Source organism: Protopterus annectens, chromosome 7.part0, assembly GCF_019279795.1.
Source record: "Protopterus annectens isolate FY-2018-M chromosome 7.part0, PAN1.0, whole genome shotgun sequence".
Taxonomy (NCBI): Eukaryota; Metazoa; Chordata; order Ceratodontiformes; family Protopteridae; genus Protopterus; species Protopterus annectens.
This window is the reverse complement of record NC_056739.1, coordinates 334504806-334525695: the sequence shown is the minus strand read 5'-3', so window position 1 is coordinate 334525695 and position 20890 is coordinate 334504806. Positions and strand designations below refer to the sequence as shown.

At 38.7% G+C, this 20890-nt stretch overlaps 1 protein-coding gene across 1 annotated transcript in view; it reads left to right on the top strand.

Moving 5' to 3' along the window:
• Nucleotides 1-20429, top strand: part of ALX3 (ALX homeobox 3) — a 176898-nt gene extending 156469 nt beyond the window's left edge. The window contains exons 3-4 of the mRNA XM_044076907.1: nucleotides 18343-18471; nucleotides 18994-20429. Of these exons, the coding sequence (XP_043932842.1) occupies nucleotides 18343-18471; nucleotides 18994-19311 (447 nt within the window). The 3' untranslated portion in view covers nucleotides 19312-20429. The remainder of the gene's footprint in view (nucleotides 1-18342; nucleotides 18472-18993) is intronic.
• The last annotated feature ends 461 nt before the right edge of the window (nucleotides 20430-20890 follow it).

The window sequence follows — 20890 nt, the reverse complement described above, 5'->3', positions numbered from 1 at the left end:
TTATTCCCATATCCAAGTGTAGCAAACCAGTAAACACTTCTGAATTCACGATTTGATCCATTCACCAATATGTTTTCCTAAAAGACAGAAATACCCAAATGCCCTAATCAGACTGCAAAATTCTAACTGTAGCAAAGTAGCATAGTAATTACAGTATTCAATGACGTCACCAAAGCTTTCAACAATATAAACCAAAACCTTATTCTAAACTTGTTGTCCTATTGAAATGTTGGCACTCATAATGGCAAGTGCCAACACACTGGAAGAAAAAGATTGAAAGTGCAGGAGAATGAATCTTGAACAGCTCTCTTGTTTAAACTTCTTTTTTGCAGGGGGTGGGGGACTTGTACCCCCCCTGCACCACACCTAATTTATATATATATACTAACTCCAAGATCTCCATATCTCAGAAAAAATTGAATATTTTCAGAAATGGCTATCTAGGACTTTATTATATGCGAGCCTGCTTTTTTTAGCCAGCCTCCATGTTTCAGTACTGACTCTAGCAACATTTCAAATGGCTACTGCTAAACTCTGTACCTGATTTCAGCTTCATTTCATCCACATATGATTGGTTCTCAAGCTACTTTTATGACAGAACCTTTGCCAATATCTAAAATAACCATGTTGCCAAGGTGGTTAGAAAATCCTTCTATGTGACCCATCTGATCATGAAAGGATTCGTATCAAGATCTAAGTATGTAGTGGTGCCCCTCTACTCTTCCCTCATCAGACCCATTATTGAGTACAATGCACCAATTGGAATGTACCTGGCTAGACATCTCCAGCAGCTGGAGAGACCACAGAGGTACCTCACTAAGAGAACAGTTGCCCTATGCAGCATGATTGAAAAAACTAAGGCTTTTCCCTGTTGCATACCGCCTTCTCAGAGGCGATCTCTGTCTAACATACAGAGCCATGTCCAACCCAGAACTGTTGAACATGCTCCATCTTAGCAAAACCAAATCTACTCAAGCTACACGCTCTAGGGATATAAACCTCAGCACAACAATGAATAGAACATGCTGGAGGGATAGATTCCCTTCGCAAAGACTTCCCTTGCTATGGAACAGGGTCCTGATCTACATAAGACAGAGCCCCTCACTATCACTCTTCAAGAGGAACCTTGATGAGTGGATGGGTAACAGAAAGTTCACACCAGGGATCATACCAACAGCTCTACTAGATAGGGGCCAAGGGTACTAGCTGCTAGATCAAGGGCCTAGAGAACTAACCAAAGGGGTGGTGAATACCGCACAACATGGCTGGGCTAATATATCCCTTTGGGCAGATAGCCCAGTACCTACCTATGAACCTATAAAAACACTCTGTCAACTCTCTCAAGATTCCTCTACAAGTGTCCTTCAATATTCAGTGTTAGGCCTCATACTTTTTCATCTTTTTCATTAACCATCTTTTCCTTGATCTCAGATTATCAAACTTTATTCTTTATCTAGAAAAATGTAGCATTCTTTAAATGTTCCATGACCACAAAACAACTTTGAGCAGCCTTCATGTAATCTTAGATAAGCTCTCTGTCTGACTACATAATGAACAGCTTAGGCAAGAGGATTTTACACTTTATTCTTCTCTACATCCAAGCAGAACATCATTGCATTTCTCATAATCAAGGAAACTGATTCGCAATACAACATGCAAACATATCTCTTAGTTGTCTCTAAATTTTGATGAATGTCCCTGATTTTGCCTCATGTGCTTGCTCACCAGCTTTATGGATTCCTTTGAGGTACTTCCTCTTCTGCATTCTTATAATTTATGTCGAAGACCATGCTCCATTTTTATTTCCACCCTCAGATGACTCTGTCTCATCTCCCTTCCAGTGTAAGTCAGGTCTCCAGTACTGCACATAGGATCACAGGATAATAGGATCATAGATTAGTACTAAGCTAACTGCCCTTGTGGGACAATTTAAGCCTAGTCAATTACCCCATGTGAGAATCAAACCCTGTACCTTGTGTCTGCAGGTAAACACCTTAACCATCATGCCAACCCTCCCACCAAGAACATCATATTCTAGATGAGGTTTCACAACCTGTATACAAGGAGGGATAATGACTGTTTATTTTTGCTGTTAAGGTCTCTTTCTGTGCAGATTAACATTCCGACTGCATTCATTTCTAAAGATTCACATCTCTTACTAACATCTAAATTATATGATATCCTGCAGCTCATACACAATTAGATTTTCTATGCTGCCTTATTATTGCCTTCACTGGAGGTATGTAATCCGCACCTGTTTAGGATAGCCCCATTCCACACCTTTGCAGAAGATGAACCACATCTGTTTGGCTTGAGAAATAACATTTCATGCCACTTTTCTGTATGTCTTACACAAATTTCAGCAGAACATGGGCAAACCATCTGAGATCTACAGTATGTGGGAAAGACTCCCAGTTACAGCAATTCTTTTTAATGATAGTTTGATTGCAGGGATTATATTCTATTGATGAAGCGACACAGAAGGGCAGTATAGTAGCTATCATACCTTTCACATGTACCTAATTTTGGAGATATGTTCCTATTTTCAGGTTGGATTTATTCCTTCACAAAATTTTCTGAATCACCTCCCATTACAAGCAATTTTTGAAGCTAATTCATAGAAAACCACACTATATGACCAACATGCTAATGGCACCAAATATTTTAGGAAAGAGGCCACATTAAATTGCCCTTTTTCAGAAGCAAATATAAATAATTGTGTGGCAGAATTTTTCCATACAATTCATTAAAGTCTATAGATTTTATACTATGTTTGATAATATTTTTGTTACTCTTAGTTTTTATAATCTTCTGTTTCTGAGTAATACCCCACATTCCTCCAGGAATTAGGAAGTTATTTGATCCTCAGATTTTATCCTTACTAGATGTCCAGATTTTTGGCTTGGTATACCAACTTTTCAAGAGTCTTTGTAAACCTTTTCTGTGTCTGCAGGTTAAGTATGGTAGAAATAGATGTGTGAGCTGCTAATGAGTGTCATCCTCTAGTTTTAGATTGGATAATTTCAGTTTTCACTTGCATATTGTATGACTGAATAAACCACTAGCCAGGCAGTCATCCTGAATCATCTATACAGAGAATATTTTGTCTTGTGGGTTAGCAGATGAACAAAGAAAAATGTTACCAAGCGCATTTTAAGCAAACTTATTTCTGAAGCTATTTCAAAAATGTGTCTGAAGGTAATTCTGATGTGAATTCATAATGTACAGTACACTTCCTTTTCTCAAAATTGTTGCTTTGTCAGCTTTGTATTATTGCTCATGTCTCAAAAATATATAACTTTTTATTGGACTGGTATTGCATGTCTAGCTTTCGGAAAAATATTTCTCCATGGAAAAGGTATAGGTATGTGCTGGCGTTAACCCCATATGTGCCATCACATTTATATCGTAGTTGGAACATTATAAACCGTTTATCATTAACATGCAAGAATTATGCATGATCCTCTGTATAACTTGTTTCATTTTTTTTTCACAAATTACTGACAAGAATTATTTCATTTTGTGGAGTTCTTGAGGTTTTCTAATAGGAATTAATTACTCATATTCCATACCAGCAGTGAAGTCATTAATTGCCTAGCTGTGATAATAAGCTATCAGTTGCTTAGTTGTCATAAAAATGAAAGACAGTTTGAAAGAATACTTACCCGTATTTCATTTTATCAGCAGCCATCATAGGTGCCTGATTAACAGCATGGTATGAGAACAGTTTTTGTGAGCCTTACAGAGCACATTAGAGAAAAGATATGTACTGTAGCACCTGGAAGTAATCTAAGACAGGATTTGAGCTAAAAGCTGCTGTCAAAAGAAACCGAGGAATGATAAACAGTGCTTTACAGAAGGAACCAGCAAATATATTCCATATACATGTCAGCTGGTGGTAATGCAGAGAAAGAGTAGTATTTCTAACACAGGATATGAATATAAAAGTCACAGACAAGAATGATAAAAGGAGATTTTTGTATACACTTTTTCATATTTTTGTGATTGGGGAGATTCCACTAGCTGTGTAATCTGGTTTCAGCAGAAAAAACCTCATGTGCTACTTATACTGAGGGGGGGATGATTGGACATAATACTAAAACAGTTCTTGTTTTTGTCTGTAGTGACTTATGTTGCTAAATGTACAGTAATGACAGCATGGAGGCTGGTGAAAAAAATATGTATGTACTGTTTATTGTGACTCAGATGGAAGTCATTTACCCAGAAAGCAGTTAATGGTATTGGGAGATGTTTATCATTTGTTCACTGCTGCAGTAGCCTTAGCTATATGGGTTATATCCTTCCTAGGATATTACAGTTGGCCAGCTTCCAAAGCTTAGAACCACCTATCATTTGCACAAGCCATTAACAGCTCAGGCAGAGCTGGAGAAAATCAGAGGTCTGTACGCCATTCAGAGCTTTCATGCCAACTGAAAGAGGAAGGCTAGAGCCCTGAAAGAGACATGTTTTGCTTACTTAGTGTAAATGAGACCTGGTAGGAACTGTAAATTAAAAAAAAGTGAAACATAATTGATAATGAATGTCATCTGATGTGGAATGTAGGTGAGGAATCTACAGATATGGAGTACAATTTCGGCCTTCTTTATTTTCTGAACAATTCTGCCCAGGACGTTTGAGCCCCAAATGATTTAGTTTGTCATACATAGAAGACAGATGACAGGTGTCTCTTTCCTTTGTTGATATACTGTTACACACACGCAGACACATTAGCCATTAGTTGTAATATACCTAAAGATGGCATTTTGTGGAGTCAATAACCTCCTCCTTGTCTCTCAATGGAAGAACTTGCTCTTCCAAGTATTGAATAACAAGACGACATTTCTTTAGACCCTTTCACCCCGTACAACTTTTCAATTTCCATCCAGCAGATAACCCAACTATCTACCACACCATATCACTGTTGCTAACACTGCCTGCTTGTGAGTAGCACTACTTTCATGAGAGAAAATCCAAACTTCACACTAGTCTACACGGTTTACTATCAAAAGACGGTAAGTCATATGCTCGACAGTTATAACATCGAAAGACATTTAAGCGAAGTTCATAAATACTGAAAAAATATTTAAGTTTAAATCGACAAATAGCTGCTTTCACCTTTAAGAACATTGTGGAAGTGAACGGTATGCATTAAAACATGCAATAATGTTAGTTTTATTAATTTCACGTATATTCTGAATTGTAATATCCCCTGTACAGCACTACGTATGGACCAGATCCATACTGTGCAGCACTGACAGTATTGTTTTTGCAGGGGGCAAGCTCCCCTATGCACCCACACCCCCCTGCTACTTATATATTACAACTCCGAGATCGCACTACAGTGCGGAAGAGGGTATATCATTGCCCTGTTTTCAACATTTTTTTCGACAGAGAATTTGCATACATTAACTGTCAATGAAATGAACCATTTAATATTCATGTGTCAATGACGTGGGTCACACAAATGAACATTAGATCTATTAAATTTCAAACATTTGATAGTAAACCAGTTTACACTATACCACTAAAATATAACAGTCATTCCCCGTTTTATGCACAAAGAAAAGACTATACATAAAGTAAATATATAAATTTATTTATTTATATGTATTTATTTAACATTTGTTTACCAGGTAAGTCCAACTGGGACAGAGCCCATTTAAGCAAAGGCCCAGGGGGAAACAATCCAGACGCATGTCTTTGGAATGTGGGAGGAAAACGGAGCACCTGGAGGAAACCCATGCAAACACTTATCTTAGATAAGCATTTTTCTTTAAATAATCTGTTTTCTAAGCTGTTTGCCAACTTGCTTAGCTAGACACTGAGTACAGAAAGCATCCATATGACACAGACGACTTCATCATTCTCCTCTGTGACATATTGGTTAATTTCCCAGCATAGTAACTGGTAATGCAACTAGACAGGTTCAATATACCAAAGATGAAATAAAATGATAATGCTGCTGTTTGCCATAAATTGTCACTCACCCATACCATCTTTAAATGTTTCCTTAATAATGCAAACAAGTCAAGAATACTGCAAAAGCAACAGCCAGACCAAGTTTATAACTACCAAATATAAGAAAAAAAGGATTACATACCTCAGACTTGTTTACTTTCTTCCTAGAAGGTGCACACATTTTGACCATTGAGTTCTTAACTATATATTTGTTACTGATAACATATAGAATTTGGATCAGAAATGTGTGATGCTGCAGTTTATATTTTACTTTTGCACTACAGAAAGAATGCAGTCTACAATACAAAGGAGACAAAGGTAAGCTGCAACATATAATTAAGTTTCTGCATTGTATTTCCTATTCAGTGGTCTCCTTTTATTTTTATTAAGATTTTATTAAGTACTGTACTCATGCCTGTCAACTCACTCATACACCATGAGAGATCTCATCAGACTACTTCATGGCTGAATACACTATTACAATAATATGAAATGAGGCAAAACAATGCATACACTTTATAAACTTACAAAGAATAGCTTTCAGACTCACAGTTCCTTCATCTGGGAAATATGAGATCTCATATGATCTGCTGGTGTTGCAACCTGCAGATTTGCTGTTTTGTTCTGTTGAAGCACACAGCTGAAAGCCTGACACTGATTGTGGCACTAGGCAATTTTTTTCCAAGGTTTACAATGGGGAGTCAGTAGCTCCTTTGTAATATATAAAGAAGCAGTAATTAAAATGTGCTGAATTTACTTAACTCCTGCTTGCTGGTATATTATTATTAAAGTGTAAAAATAAATTGATTGTGCAATGAAAGAAGCACAGACTGTTAAAATATTAAACTTTTTAATGTAACTAATTAAATTGTTGCTATTATAGCATTTAATTGGAGGGATTTTCAAAAAATGTCCCCTCTTAGTGCTACATTGACAGAATGCATTTACGCAAAATATAGAGAAGTTAACGTAAGTCTTAAACATTTCAGCCAAAATTTCCATACATAATGTAGTACACTGACTTCCCTTTACTAATGTTAATAAAAAGACTACAGCTCTGTGACAAGAATAAACTTAGAAGAAATAATTATTAATTGTAGTTTTCAAAATATAATAAACACACATAATTATTTAACACAAGGGGAAAGACCACTAGGTAAGAATGTGTATTTCCTATACACAAACAAAACAAAACACCTTGCTTAAGTGATTATAATACTTTTTCAAGCCTCTACTTTGGTAACCAGATAACTTTGTCTTGAAAAAGATTATATTCCCAGCCAAAAGTCAAGGATAAACAGCTCAATATTTTTATAATATAATTTAGTTAGTGAAGGCATCGCTAAATGTCATACCATCAGTATCTGCCATGTTTTAAACTATTATGCATCAACATAACTTAACAAGATGGCAAAAGATTCTACTACCTGCATGGTCATGATAAACCAATAAAAAGCACTTTTTAAACATTACATGTGGAGTGACAGGCAAAGTAAACTCACTCAGTGCCAAAATATGCTTACAAGTCCTTTGCACATTTCAATGAACTGTTGTGTAAAGTGACAGTTAATGTGGAGGATTAAGGCTACGAGCCAGTAATGAGCTGTTTCTTGTACTCCAGGGTTTGAATCCTTCAGCCTTCATTTGCAGTCTCTTATTACTCTGAGTAAGTTATTTACTTAATCAGATGGTGCTCCCATGTCATCTCTGAAACCCAGTTGATATAAAAAGCCCTACCTAAACACATAAGACAGTCACCTCAAACAAAATAATGTTAACTCTCTAATGTACTTTAACAGCTAACAGAGAGAGAAACATCAATGAATAGGAAGTAATTTGCTTGAAAAAAGAAAAGCCTAGTACTGTATTACTAACACAGCATTCAGTGAAAATCGGCCTGTCACTGTGCAAAAAAATAAATAAATAAAAAAGAAAGAAAATGCTGACAGCATAAAGGAGTAAAGCTGTGAGTTATTATTATAAACTTACTTTGCTGTAGTCTAGGGTTTGATTCCCCCCAACTACTGCGCAAGCCTGTCCAAGTCATTTAACCAGAGAGATCTCCAAGGTGACTTATAAAAAGAGATAATGTGTCGGTGAACATACTCAAAAAAAAAAAAAAAAATGCATGCATAATTCCACCTTCCCAATGTTCAAAACTGAACACACAAAAATGTTATAGAAAACAATATAATTTAATTTATAACATTATCATTATTTCAATACCAACAACAAGTAACTTATTTTAGGAAGGAGAAAAAACAGATGTTCTCACTGCCAGAGAGCATCTCATTGCAAAAAGTATGCTATAGGTGATATATATATATATATATATATATATATATATATATAGAGAGAGAGAGAGAATCGCGGTGGTGATTCTCAGCTAGAGCGTCTTCTTTGTGGAGACATACTTGAATGGGCGTACCTTTGTTGAAGGTTGTGCGTCAGGGCTGGTAACTCGGCACGTAAAAATCAACTACCAATCATTAGCAGACCGGAGCTCCACTGTGGTGACCCCTAACTGGGAAAAGACGAAAGACACAAACAAATATATATATATATATATATATATATATATATAGAGAGAGAGAGAGAGAGAGAAAGAAGGAGAGATGAGGGAATGCTTTTCTCATCATTACGCAAACCATCAAATGAGTGAATATAAAAACAGCATTATTAGCTCAAATTAAAAAAAAAATTTCCAAGGGGACAAGCCCCACCTGTACCACTGCTCTACTAATTACGCTCTTAGGGGTGTCTTTTCAGTAGAGTAATTAGCCTGGATGTCAGTTTTCCCAAAAGGCACTATAATGCATTTCTTGGCATTGAATTTTAATCCATGACTTTGGTATCAGTTATTTGTCTGTGCTACACCCTCTTATAAGATTTTTGAATCAAGGGAAGAAGGTATGATAGCTCCTAAATTGCAGTCATCTGCAATCTTGGCTAGACAAAGGCCCCTGACATTAACCTTTACCTACAAGAAGTAAATTCCAAATAGGAGTGGTCTGAGCACACAGCCTTGAGGTACTCTGCTGGTGACTGGTCTCTTATTGGAGGTGATCTCAGCAGTCCTCACTTCCTGGGTCCTGTGAGCCAGTGAGTTAGACAGGGATTTATGCCCAGTTCAGTGAGTTTATCAACTATACCTAAGTGGGTCAATGTATCAAACTCCTTAGCCAGATCCAATTAGGCATTATGCATCATTTTCCCATCATTGATTGCCTTGATGACCTTTTCAAAGTCCACAAGGTTTAGTATGCATGACCTTCCCTTGACAAAGCCAAAACAGTTAGGCAGCCTTAAGGCTGCCTATATCTTTGTTGATCATTTCCATAATCATGTGTTTCACGGTTTTGCATATTAGACTCGTCAGACTAATAAGCCTATAATTTCCAGGATCAGTCAGTGATTGACAGTCCACCCTTGTGAAGCAGGATAATTGTTGCAGTCCTCTATTCTCATAGTATAAAGCATGTGTTGAGGATATCATTGAAAAATGACTCAAGTGGTCCTGATAGGTCATGTTTCAAGCTATTTAGGAGGCATCCCAGCATACTGAGGAGGCCCACTGAGGCTGTGTTGTTGGCCTTAGTAAAATCCGCCAGTACCTTCTGCCTGCTAATAGTTAGGAGGGATATGCTAATAGGTATTGCATGGGGGGGAGTTGTAGGTGAAGTCTGAGCTGAATTTGTCAGCCAGCAAATTTGCTATGTCACTGTGCTCAGTGAAGGCGGCACCACTGACCACCAGTTCGGCACACTGTTGTGTGCTGCCTTTGAGGTTTTGGACTAAGCTGTAGAAGGTTGTCTTTAGCCTGTTAGTCTATCTTGACCTGGTAATTGACCTTGTTGGACTTACTCATCTTAGTTTCCTGACTATTTTAATTGGAGAGCTCCTATCATTATGACAGTTGCTCTTCCTGATTTTATTCATGACTTTTTTCCTTTTGTTATATACCCTATTGAGGTTATTGTGGTTTGCTTTTAGGGTTTAATTTGGGCTTACTTCTAATAGGTATAGCAGCCTCTATTCAGCCATTTACATGGTTGTACAAGGTCTCTGTGAATAATTCCACATAGGTTGCTGAACAATTCCACATAGGTTGCTGTAAACTCAGGGTTGCAAGGGGCAATGAATTTTAACAAACTATTACTTAATAGGGTGCAATTTGCTTTGGGTTTGCTGGGGTTACCTAATTGATTTTTATTTCAAAGGAGTCAGCTTTCTGGTCTGAACACACCAGTGAGGAAATGACACTGGTGGGGGCGGGGGGGTTGCAGTAGTATCCTGTATTGGTGAGTACCAGGCCCAGTATGTCTGAACCTCTCGTGGATGTGCACACAATCTAGTAAAGGGTGTTTGTGTTTATAAAATCCAAGAATTGTTGTGCCTGTGAGTATGAGACAGTGTGTGTTTCTCTTTCTGTAGAGTGATTGTTAAAATCTCCCATGAATTGGGTATTTGGTTTAATGGAGAGTGTCTACAGAAGGTCTAGGTACAAGCTATGAGATTCTAGGGACATAGAGGGTGACCTATAGCTTGTTAGGATGTGGTATGGGATATGTCTGTGGTGATTTGCACATGGATAAATCCCAGGGCATCCTCCTGTTTAACCAACATAGAGTTATGCTTACTGATAACATAGATTTAGATTATTTCCTCTTTTGTCCCTGTCTCTGCAGCAGATGGTCCTGTGGAGGAGTCCAAAAGAAACTGAGTACAAGGGAGAGGGCTACCAGTCTGACCGGTTAACTAGGATTTTTGAGGCCACTGACCTTTTTAGTTAAAAATCTCTTAGGTCTTTCAACTTGAGTGTTGCATTTAAACAAATACATGTCAAAAAAGTATTATATTCAATAATGAGTCTGTTCTCTGTTGAGATATGAATTGAGGTGAGCTAAGACTTCTTTGGAACTAGAGGAGATGTCTTTTGGAAATTGGTTGAGCCTGCTAGAAGGTTTTCTGTACTACTCAGAGACATGATGTTCCAGAGGTAAGCAATTACCAGCAAGAGTGCCTAGATCCCTTATGACCATGTCTGACTGGAGGGATGTGTCACTTATATGGTATAAGGAAATGCTTTGTTCAATTGGCACCTATTGTTAACATGGCCCAACCCATGTTGGAACAAATATGAGTCAATAAAGATCAAATAATGACTACCAATTTATAGTTAGCTGCAAACATAGATAACCACAGGCCAGGAGTGTTGCCCTGATGATACGAGAAATATATACCAAACAAAAGAGGGCCCAACACTGAGCCATATGGTAAGCCATTGGTAGCTTTTTTTTTGCTGTTAAAAGTGGCACCTGTAACTCTAATCACATAGGTTCTGTTAGACTCCCTGAGCTCAGAGTTGCAGATGCCACTTCTGAATTAATCATGTGACATTTACTCATGCTGTAGTCTGCAGGTTGCAAAGAAATGTGCAATTAAGAACCTTTTTTACTTAAAACTATGTATGATGAAATCTTAAGAATTTAAGCATGCAGAGTGGCAGACCACCTCTCTGCATTCTTAAATAGCAAGGTTTCTAAGAGTTCATCGACTTAGAATTACATACAAACTGTATCTTAACTGCACACTTCTTTTTTTGCAATCTGCAGCAAAAATGAACATTAAAGGATGGAGTTCAGACAGTAACAGGCAAAAAAAAAAGTCTGACTTAGACCTGCTTACTATTGCTGAAGTGCCCAGATACTGACTCACTGTTCTCATCAAATGCCATGCCAGCATCAAGAAACTTATATCAATTATTTACATTGTTTACCTATTTTTGAATGAAAAGTACAGTTTTGTACCTACCATAAATGTAGATGTTCGAGGATCCCCATTGCTGCAGTCCTTACTATTGGGTATAGTCCGCGTCCAGTCGGCCCGAATACCAGAGTATAAGGCTGACGTCGGTCAGGGCGCATTAGACTGACGTCAGGGTACTAATGCGCATGACCAACGTCATATCCTCAGTCTTTTCTTGCCCCAGATGTCAGAAGACCCTAAAAAGACAAGGCCCAAAATACCTGCACCAAACATATGTACAATATATACAAGAATATATACAAAAATATAAGCATGTAACCTCACCTACACAACCACCCCTAAACACAGAGGGGAAGGAGGGAGGATAAATTGGAGTATAACAATGGGGATCCTCGAACATCTACATTTATGGTAGGTACAAAACTGTACTATGTTCTTCGTTCCCCATTGCTGCAGTCCTTACTATTGGGTAGAATCCCAAAGCAGAGGTAAGGGAGGCTGGCAAATCATAAAGAAGCAGGAGCTGACAACATGCCTTACAAAACAGCTGTGGCAAAACCAGCCCTAGACTTAGAGTAGATAGGAAGGTGATAATGCTTAGAGAAAGTATGCACTGAACTCCAAGTAGCTGCTTCCAAAATATCCTTAGTTGCCACCCCCCTTAGAAATGCTGTTGAAGTGGCAGTAGCCCTAGTGGAATGAGGCCTAATCCCAGCTGGAATCACCTTGCCATGATGGGAATAACAAAATGCAATGCAAAAGCCAATCCACCTAGAAATAGTTTGTTTTGACACAGGCTTGCCCTGGGAACTCAAAGCAAAAGAAACAAACAACTGCTGAGACTGCCTGAAATCCTTAGTCCTGCTTAAATAATAACGCAATTGCCTGTGTACATCTAAAGTGTGCAAAATCTTTTCCCTTTATTTTGGGGTCTGCATAAAAAGTAGGCAAATGAATAGTTTGGTTTAAAGCCACACTAGAAACCACCTTAGGCATAAAGGAAGGATTAGTACGTAATGATACCCTATCCTTATGGAAAATCAAAATGGCTCTACTGCCATAAGGGCCTGCAACTCAGACACCCTTCTTGCAGAAGTAATAGCCAACAGAAAAGCAGTCTTCCATGACAAGTATTTCAATTCAGCAGTAGCCGCAGGCTCAAAAGGTTGTAGAGTAAGTTTTTCCAACACAAAATTGAGATCCCAAGCAGGAGTAGGAGCTCTACGTGGGGGTCTTATATTCTTTGCCCCTCTAAGAAACTGCTTGAACAAAGGATGCTGTAGAAGATCTTCCTTTTCTTGAGCCAGAATCAGGCAGTCGTCCAAGTAAGGATAGATTTGAATACCTTGAAGCCTGAAGTAAGCTATCACTGGAGCCAGAACCTTTGTGAATACTCTGGGCGCAGTAGATAAGCCAAAGGGCAATGCAGAGAACTGATAATGAGAATTTCCAGCTCGAAACCGCAGATACTTCCTGCAACTTAGCCTTATAGGCACATGAAGGTAAGCTTCCTTGAGATCTAAAGTTACCATCCAGTGATCTTTGCCCAGCAGAGGTAAAAGCTGTTGTAACGTCAACATCTTGAACTTGGGAATGTCCAGAAAAGTGTTGAGGAGAGATAAATCCAAAATTGGTCTCCACGTGTTCCCCTTCTTTGGTACTAGGAACAGGCGAGAATAAAATCCTAGGCCCCTTTCTGAGACAGGGACTGGCTGAATGGCCCCCAACTGGAGTAACTGAGAAACTTGCTTGTGAGCCTCTTTTCTTTGTGGAGGAGGAACGTCCGGCATGCCTTTGAAAGGGGGCATTGTATGGAAATAAAATCTGTAACCGTGGTGAATGATATCCAACACCCATTTGTCTAGAGTAATTAAATCCCAATTTTCTTTGAAAAGAGACAGTCTTCCTCCCAAAGGAGCTGCCAGACGAGAATCTACTGGCAGCTGAAAAGACAGGTCATTGGGTCTGTTTACGAAAGGACTGACCCTGCCCTCACCAGAAGTCTGAGCAGGTGAACTCCCTGTTCTAGGCCTAAAAGAACCTTGAGCCCTGCCCCTACCACGTCTAGACCTACCCCTAGACTGGGAATCATAAGCAGGATATGTCCACCCCTTAGCAGGCCAATTTCTACTAAACTTCGGTGGCTGCACCTGCAAAAAATCTTTAACAGCTTGCATAGACTTAGCTTTGTCCTCCATTTTCTTTAAAACTGCTTCCACAGGCGATCCAAACAACACATCAGACTGTAAAGGAGCATCCAAAATCCTTGTCTTAACATGCTCAGCTAAATTCTGATCCTTCAACCAGGCATGCAAGAACAGAACTAGTAGCAGCCACCCTCGAGGAGGCCTGTACAGCATCAAAACCACATTGCAAAGAATGCTTACCCACTTGTTCAGACACATGAACCAAATCCAGCAACTCTTTACACTCAATACCTTCCGCCAAAGCATCCACCTTAGATTTTAATTGTGAAAGGAGATAATTCTGATATTTTAGCATGTGAAACTGACAATTCAACGCTCTCATGGCTAGAGTGGAAGAAGTATACACTTTCTTTCCCCACCTATCCAAAGCCCTTGCCTCTTTATCAGTGGGAACAGGATTTTTAACCACAGAAGCCTTAACACCTTTAGGCCCTTGAGAAATAGTTTCTGGGTCCGCCCTAGGACTCTTAAACAAATACTTATGAGCTTCGGGCACCCTATAATACCTATCAGGCTTAACAGGAGCAGGAGGCAAAGAGTCAGGGTTCAGGAAGCCTCTGCAAAACATCTTCCACCACATTCAACACAGGAGGAATAGCTAAGGGCCTATGCTGGGGTAAAACAAGAATTCCTAAGCCTTTTCCTGGAATCAGAGTAATCCTGGCCTTCCCATTTAAAGTGCTCCCTCATGGAATGCAGAGTCTCTGAAAATGAGAAATCCTCAGGAGGAGAAGCTGTAGGAGTGGAATCATCCACATCAGAATCAGAATAAGTAGGATACTCCTGCAAGTCTTCCGAGAAGACTCTGAAGCCTCTGAACACTGTTCAAAACTATCAAACTCGGTTCCACCCTAGGCCTCTTATCAGGCGGGGCATAGAACCTCTAATCATAGTAATCAAATCTTCTGCCATTTTAAGCATATGTTTCTTAGGTACAGAACCCGAAATGCTAGGAGAAGCCCCACTGAAGCTGAACTAGGCCTACCTCTCAAAGAAGTTTTGGCAACAGAAGGAGAGGCTCTAACTACCTTGGGAAGAGAGGGAAGAACAGTTACCTGAGAAGCCCTCAGCCTGGCCTACCTCCTGAGAAGGCACATCCTGTAACAGTAAAGTTTCTGCCTGAGACTCCATGGAAACTCCTGGCAAAACCTCTGGCTCCACTGAGCCTTCTAAAGAACCGACGTCCGGGACTGCGGTTCATCAACCCTAGGCTTAGCTGTTTTGTCCTTGCGCTTCTTGGGCAAGCGGGCGCGGAGCATCCGACGGCATTTTATAATTGCAACGCTTCCCAAACACTAACCTGGCACAGTCTAACCTCCTCTTAATAGTGCGTTTGTTAAACCTAGCACAAGAGCGGCAACCAACAACGTCGTGCTCAGGCCCTAAACAAGGTATACACAAGGTATGGTAATCCCTATGAGGTATCTGTTTCCCACAAGAAATACAGTTATTCACTTTTTCTGACATCCGGTTAAATACTGAGGCAAGAAAAAACCAAAATGTTCCCCAACGGGGTACTTAGCCAACTCTGTTTCGGTCTGAAACCCCGGTTTCGGAAATATTTCAGAACGCCAACCTGCACTCGCAAAACTGCTTCTGCATCGGACCATGCGGCAAAAAAGACTGAGGATATGACGTCGGTCATGCGCATTAGTACCCTGACGTACTGACGTCAGTCTAATGCGCCCTGACCGACGTCAGCCTTATACTCTGGTATTCGGGCCGACTGGACGCGGACTATACCCAATAGTAAGGACTGCAGCAATGGGGAACGAAGAACATCTGCCTGGGTGTGGCTGACAACTGTCTGGTGGTGGAGCTGCTTTCCTTATGATGGAGTTCCTGACATGACAGATACAGCTGGAACATGTTTGATGTTGCCTGTGAAAATTCATAAACCCTCGACATTGCCGAGTCCCTGACTGAGTATCAAGGTTTGTTCTCTGTCGAGTCGATGAGTAAGGAAATACTTGCACATGGACATCCAACTTGGCAGTATGGACATATCTTTATAAAACTAATGAAAAGTATTCAGAATGGCAATATCATCATGCATTGCTGCAATTTGCTGACCACTCTGATGGGTATCCCTGAATCTGTGGGGTGTAGGTGGCTGTCCAAAACATCCATCCTATAATCTCCCACTGATTATAGTATAATAAAACACCTAATATCTCTCATGCACAAACATTACATCAGTCAAGAAACTACAGTTCAAACAGAGGTGCATTACAAGGCTGCATACTTTCCCCAGACCTATTTAATTTGTATGTTGAACAAATCATCAAAGAACAGTATAAGGACAATTAATGTGTGGAAATAGGAGGAGGATTTATCCCTCTTCACTATGCTGTCAACACCACACTAATATCTAAATGTGAAAATAATCTAAACAGCTGCTTATCAAAATGAAAGAGGACATTTGCACCTTGATATGAAGAAGATAAAGGTATAGACAACTAGTAAAATTAATACATTTACTCGATGGAAAACCTAGAAATGGTAGGCAACTTCAAGCTGTGTCTCAATAATGAATAATAAATTGACAAGCAATCAAGACATTTGGCAAAAAATCACTCTTATTAGAATGGCTATTAAGAATTCGATCAGATCTTCAATGCAGAGATGCATCTTTGCATAGGAAAATTCAACTTGTCCAAGCAAGGGTATTTTGTCAACAACATCATACACATGGAAAAGTTGGACAATGAAGAATCAATGCAGAATGAGAATGAATGCCTCTGCAGTAAGGTGCTGCTGAAGAGAATTGTGTAAACCATGGACTTCTATCCCAGACTGCCCTGAAAAACTATTCAATCTGTATTGGAGGAAATAAAACCTATGTATTCCCTGAAATCTCAAATAACAGGAAGACTTCATACATTACACATATCATGCAAAGAAGACATCATGTTCAGCAAGGTCATCAAAGATCAATGTACAAAATGAAACACTAACACTGGGATGCACTGGTACAATAACTAAGTAATGAATTGGGATGCACTGGTGCAATAACTAAGTAATGAATACCCCTCTATCAGTGATTAGTTGTCTGAAAAAAGACAGAACATACTTCAAAATAACCATCCACGGGTTCACTGTGACTTGATATCAACTTATTGCCACTTAACAACAAATGGAGGTGTACATAATATAAAGGAAAACTGAAGCAAATGCAGAAAAGGGATGTAGGTATTCCTACAGTAGAGAGAAATAAAAAAGGACAGAGAACACAACAAAAGAACCAACAAGGGTTACTAACAGAATGACTATGCAGCATTATTATGCAGAGCATTATTATGCAGTGCATAATGATTGTATAGCATTATTATGCAGTGCATTATGATTGTATAGCATTATTATGCAGTCCATTATGATTGTATAGCATTATTATGCAGTCCATTATGATTGTATAGCATTATTATGCAGTCCATTATAACTGTGTAGCATTGTCCAGTGAATAAGCATTAAGTAGAGCACTACAAAACTGCAGAAAATGATGCATGAGGGGGTTGGATATTTCTGATATCAGTAGGGACAATGTCCAGGGAAAAAAAAGAGGGAAACACATAGAGATTTCTGGATAGAGGCTGTTGAGAATGGCAAAGTATCCCTTGGATTGAGGTGCAGTAGGGCTCCACATAAAGGAGGACATCCAATGTATGGTTATAGAGGAGAGGGAGAAACAGCACTCCATGAAGAAGGATTAAAGAGTGGCAGAGTCATAAGATGGTAAATTCCCTGGTAGCTGAATTAACGTTAGTAGTACACTGAATCACTGCACTAACTCTGACAAAAGTGAGGGAAATGAAAGACTGCATGAGAGCACAAAATTGTGGGGTAGGAGAACGAGTCAACATTGTCCAGGATTAGAGTGGGAGCTTGCAAGCTGCAGGGCATGCCAATACGATTCATAGATTATGTAGTGTACAAGTGCACTTGCTCCCTCTCTTAAAATAAGATTTATGAATACTAAGTTAGATTGCCTCTACCTGTGCTTCCAGATGAAGTCCGAGTACCTTACTGAAGTTCTGTATTCTAATAAGGTGTAAAAAGTATTTTGTGCTCGGTTGTTTTTTTTTTTAATATTTATTTTTATCTTAATAAGGTAACTTGTTTAACAGTTATCTTTGATAAAAAAAAGATGGCTACCTTTGCTACTGATATATGAACAAATAATACAACCTGAAACAGAGTTTTCATTTGTATTTGCAAGCAAAATGGTTATATGGTGCCAAGCAGGGCACCTGTATGCTATACCTAAAGATCAGTCGTTGCTTCTGAACCTGCTGTGTTAAGATCAAGTCTATATTATTATCCTGAAAAATAACATTTGAATCTACTGCAGCACACCCAAACTACACTAGATTGCAATTTGAATATAATTCTGTTTCTTTTTTACTTTCAGGTTTGGTTTCAAAATCGAAGGGCAAAATGGCGAAAAAGAGAACGTTACAGTAAAATGCAGGAGGTTCGAAATCACATAGCATCAACATATGACATTTCTCTTCTACCTCGATCTGACAGTTATCCTCAGGTAGGCAGGGAGACATTCATTGGATCTGCTAAGGTACCATAAAATTGTTTGTAATGGACCTGCTTTAGAATGAGTGTCTGTGTTGCACAATATATACGCAAAAATCTGTTGGCTTTTGCTGGGGTTTATAAAGAATCCATAATTATATAAATGAATTATAGTTCTACTGTGGTAGCATATCAAAAGCTTTAGAGAAGTTTACCTTGCCATCTCTGTTAAGTGGGAAACTCATTTGTGAGATATGAACATAATTTATAAAAGAAAATCAAAAAATAGAAGGGGGGATCTGTGCTTTACCAGCTAAACCTTCTGATCACAGAAATAATTATAAACAAACGTTCAAACAATGAATGCATACATTCTGGTGCTTAACCCCCTATAAGAATAAAGAATCCATGTATTTGACACTTATTTTAAAAGTTAAATTATTAATGTATAAAAGTTGTAGCTTAAAAGCTACAAATACTTGTTCTGTATGGTCCCAAATGAAGTCACTAACTTGTCATCTTCTTTCTGTTTCAGCTGCAGAACAATCTTTGGCCAAGCGGTGGATCTGGTGGCCCTACAGGATCCTGTCCCACACCCCATGATAACAGACACCCTTCCTGCATTTCTTCATATTCTCATCCCCATGCTGGTATGACTAACCTGATGGGAATTGCTGGTTCACCAAGCCACCATCCTGCAATCAATGGGCTGTACTCACTGCACGGGTTTTCCAGTAATCTAGGCAGTCACACATTTGATGCCATCCAAGAATCAGAATACAAACCTGCAAATTTAATTGCACTACACTTGAAACCCAAGGAGCCCCCAAGCTTGATACCATGGGCAACATGACCACATTGATGAACAGAGTTTCCAAGACAAAAAAAAACAACATATTTTCCTTCTTCAGGATCCAAATAGACTAACAAGATAAGAACAGACCAGTGCTTTTGCAGTGACAAACAGAATAACAAAGTAGAAATGACCCTGTCATACTTAGGACAGGCCTTTGTAATTTGCTTAGATTTTTCTAGAGTAAAACAGAATTGGATCTAGGTCTGCTCTACAAGCTTTCATTATCTTTACCTCAAGATACATTTTTCTGTGGTTTAATACAACCGTTAACAATTGTTATTGCACACATCTCTGTAATAAAGAGGCAAAGACACACACCCTTGTTATAAGTACTTCATGGGTCTGTGAGTACATAACCATCAAGGTATGCCTCCCATTCTGTAACACCTACTATCTAAACACTAACCATAGATGTTGCTTCCTTTAGTAAAAAAATTATTTTATTGGCTGTGTAGTATGATCATGACAATTTATAAGCACATCCCAAAATGCAGTACTAATGCATATAACTACACCGCCACCATACCCAGTTCACCTGAGAGGCTGTCATACGAAGGTCTGAGGCCATGATTCTAAAGCAACCATATCCTCGTTTTTATGATGACTCCTGCAGGATTACAGTAAACACATACTGTTTACTGTTTAAGGTACATTTTTTTTGCAGACTTACTCTTATCTTGCCAGTCATGTTCCCTAGTTTTTGCCACAACATGTTTGAACAGAAAGCACTGTTTCACTTTTTTCTAATATCAGACCTCAAAGATGAAAAAAATCAGCAAAGTGTTTTTGAGATGGAAGTTAAATGCTACATGCTTTAAGAGTTCAATCTAAAATAGGCATATTTATCCCCTTCAGACATCACTGTGTAATGACAGTTTGGTTTATTTAATTCAAACCTCTTTGTCTAACTTGATAACAGTGAGTAGCAGCAGTTATAAGAAATCTCATTCCATAACAGCCTCCAAATCAGATCTTTTTAAACTGGCTACTTACAGTTCCTGTAGACTGTTGTTTATGCTATTTGTTTGTAAGACATATTTTGACTTGATTTCACTAAAGGCCTTTTTTCTGGTCATCATCACATCATCCTCTTTTTATGTGTGTGTGTGTGTGTGTGTGTGTGTGTGTGTGTGTGTGTGTGTGTGTGTGTGTGTGTGTGTGTTGGGTGGGGGAATGCAGCTAATATACTTTCTTGCTTAAGATATATTTATTTTGTAAATAAAGTTGTTTCGGATGTTACTTTTCCCATGTTTCTCTGTTGTTGAATAATTCTGTCAGCTTGTGCATTCAGTGTAAAACATTTTCATTTTTTCAGCTTGTACCACATTTATCTAAATATTTAAAATGCCTTGATTAAATTATGTGTTGTTGTGATTGTTTTACAGTCAAGTGAAAGAATTTACTGTTAGGGAATAAATGCAACGGCTCACATTTTTAACATGATAAAAAAGTATTCTTGGTGTCAACAGAAAAAATGAAACATTCATATTGTGCATAATCATTAAAATAACAAAAGGGACCAGTGAGGCATCAAAGATTTATCACCACATTGTGAAAGGGTGAGAATCCAGTGCAA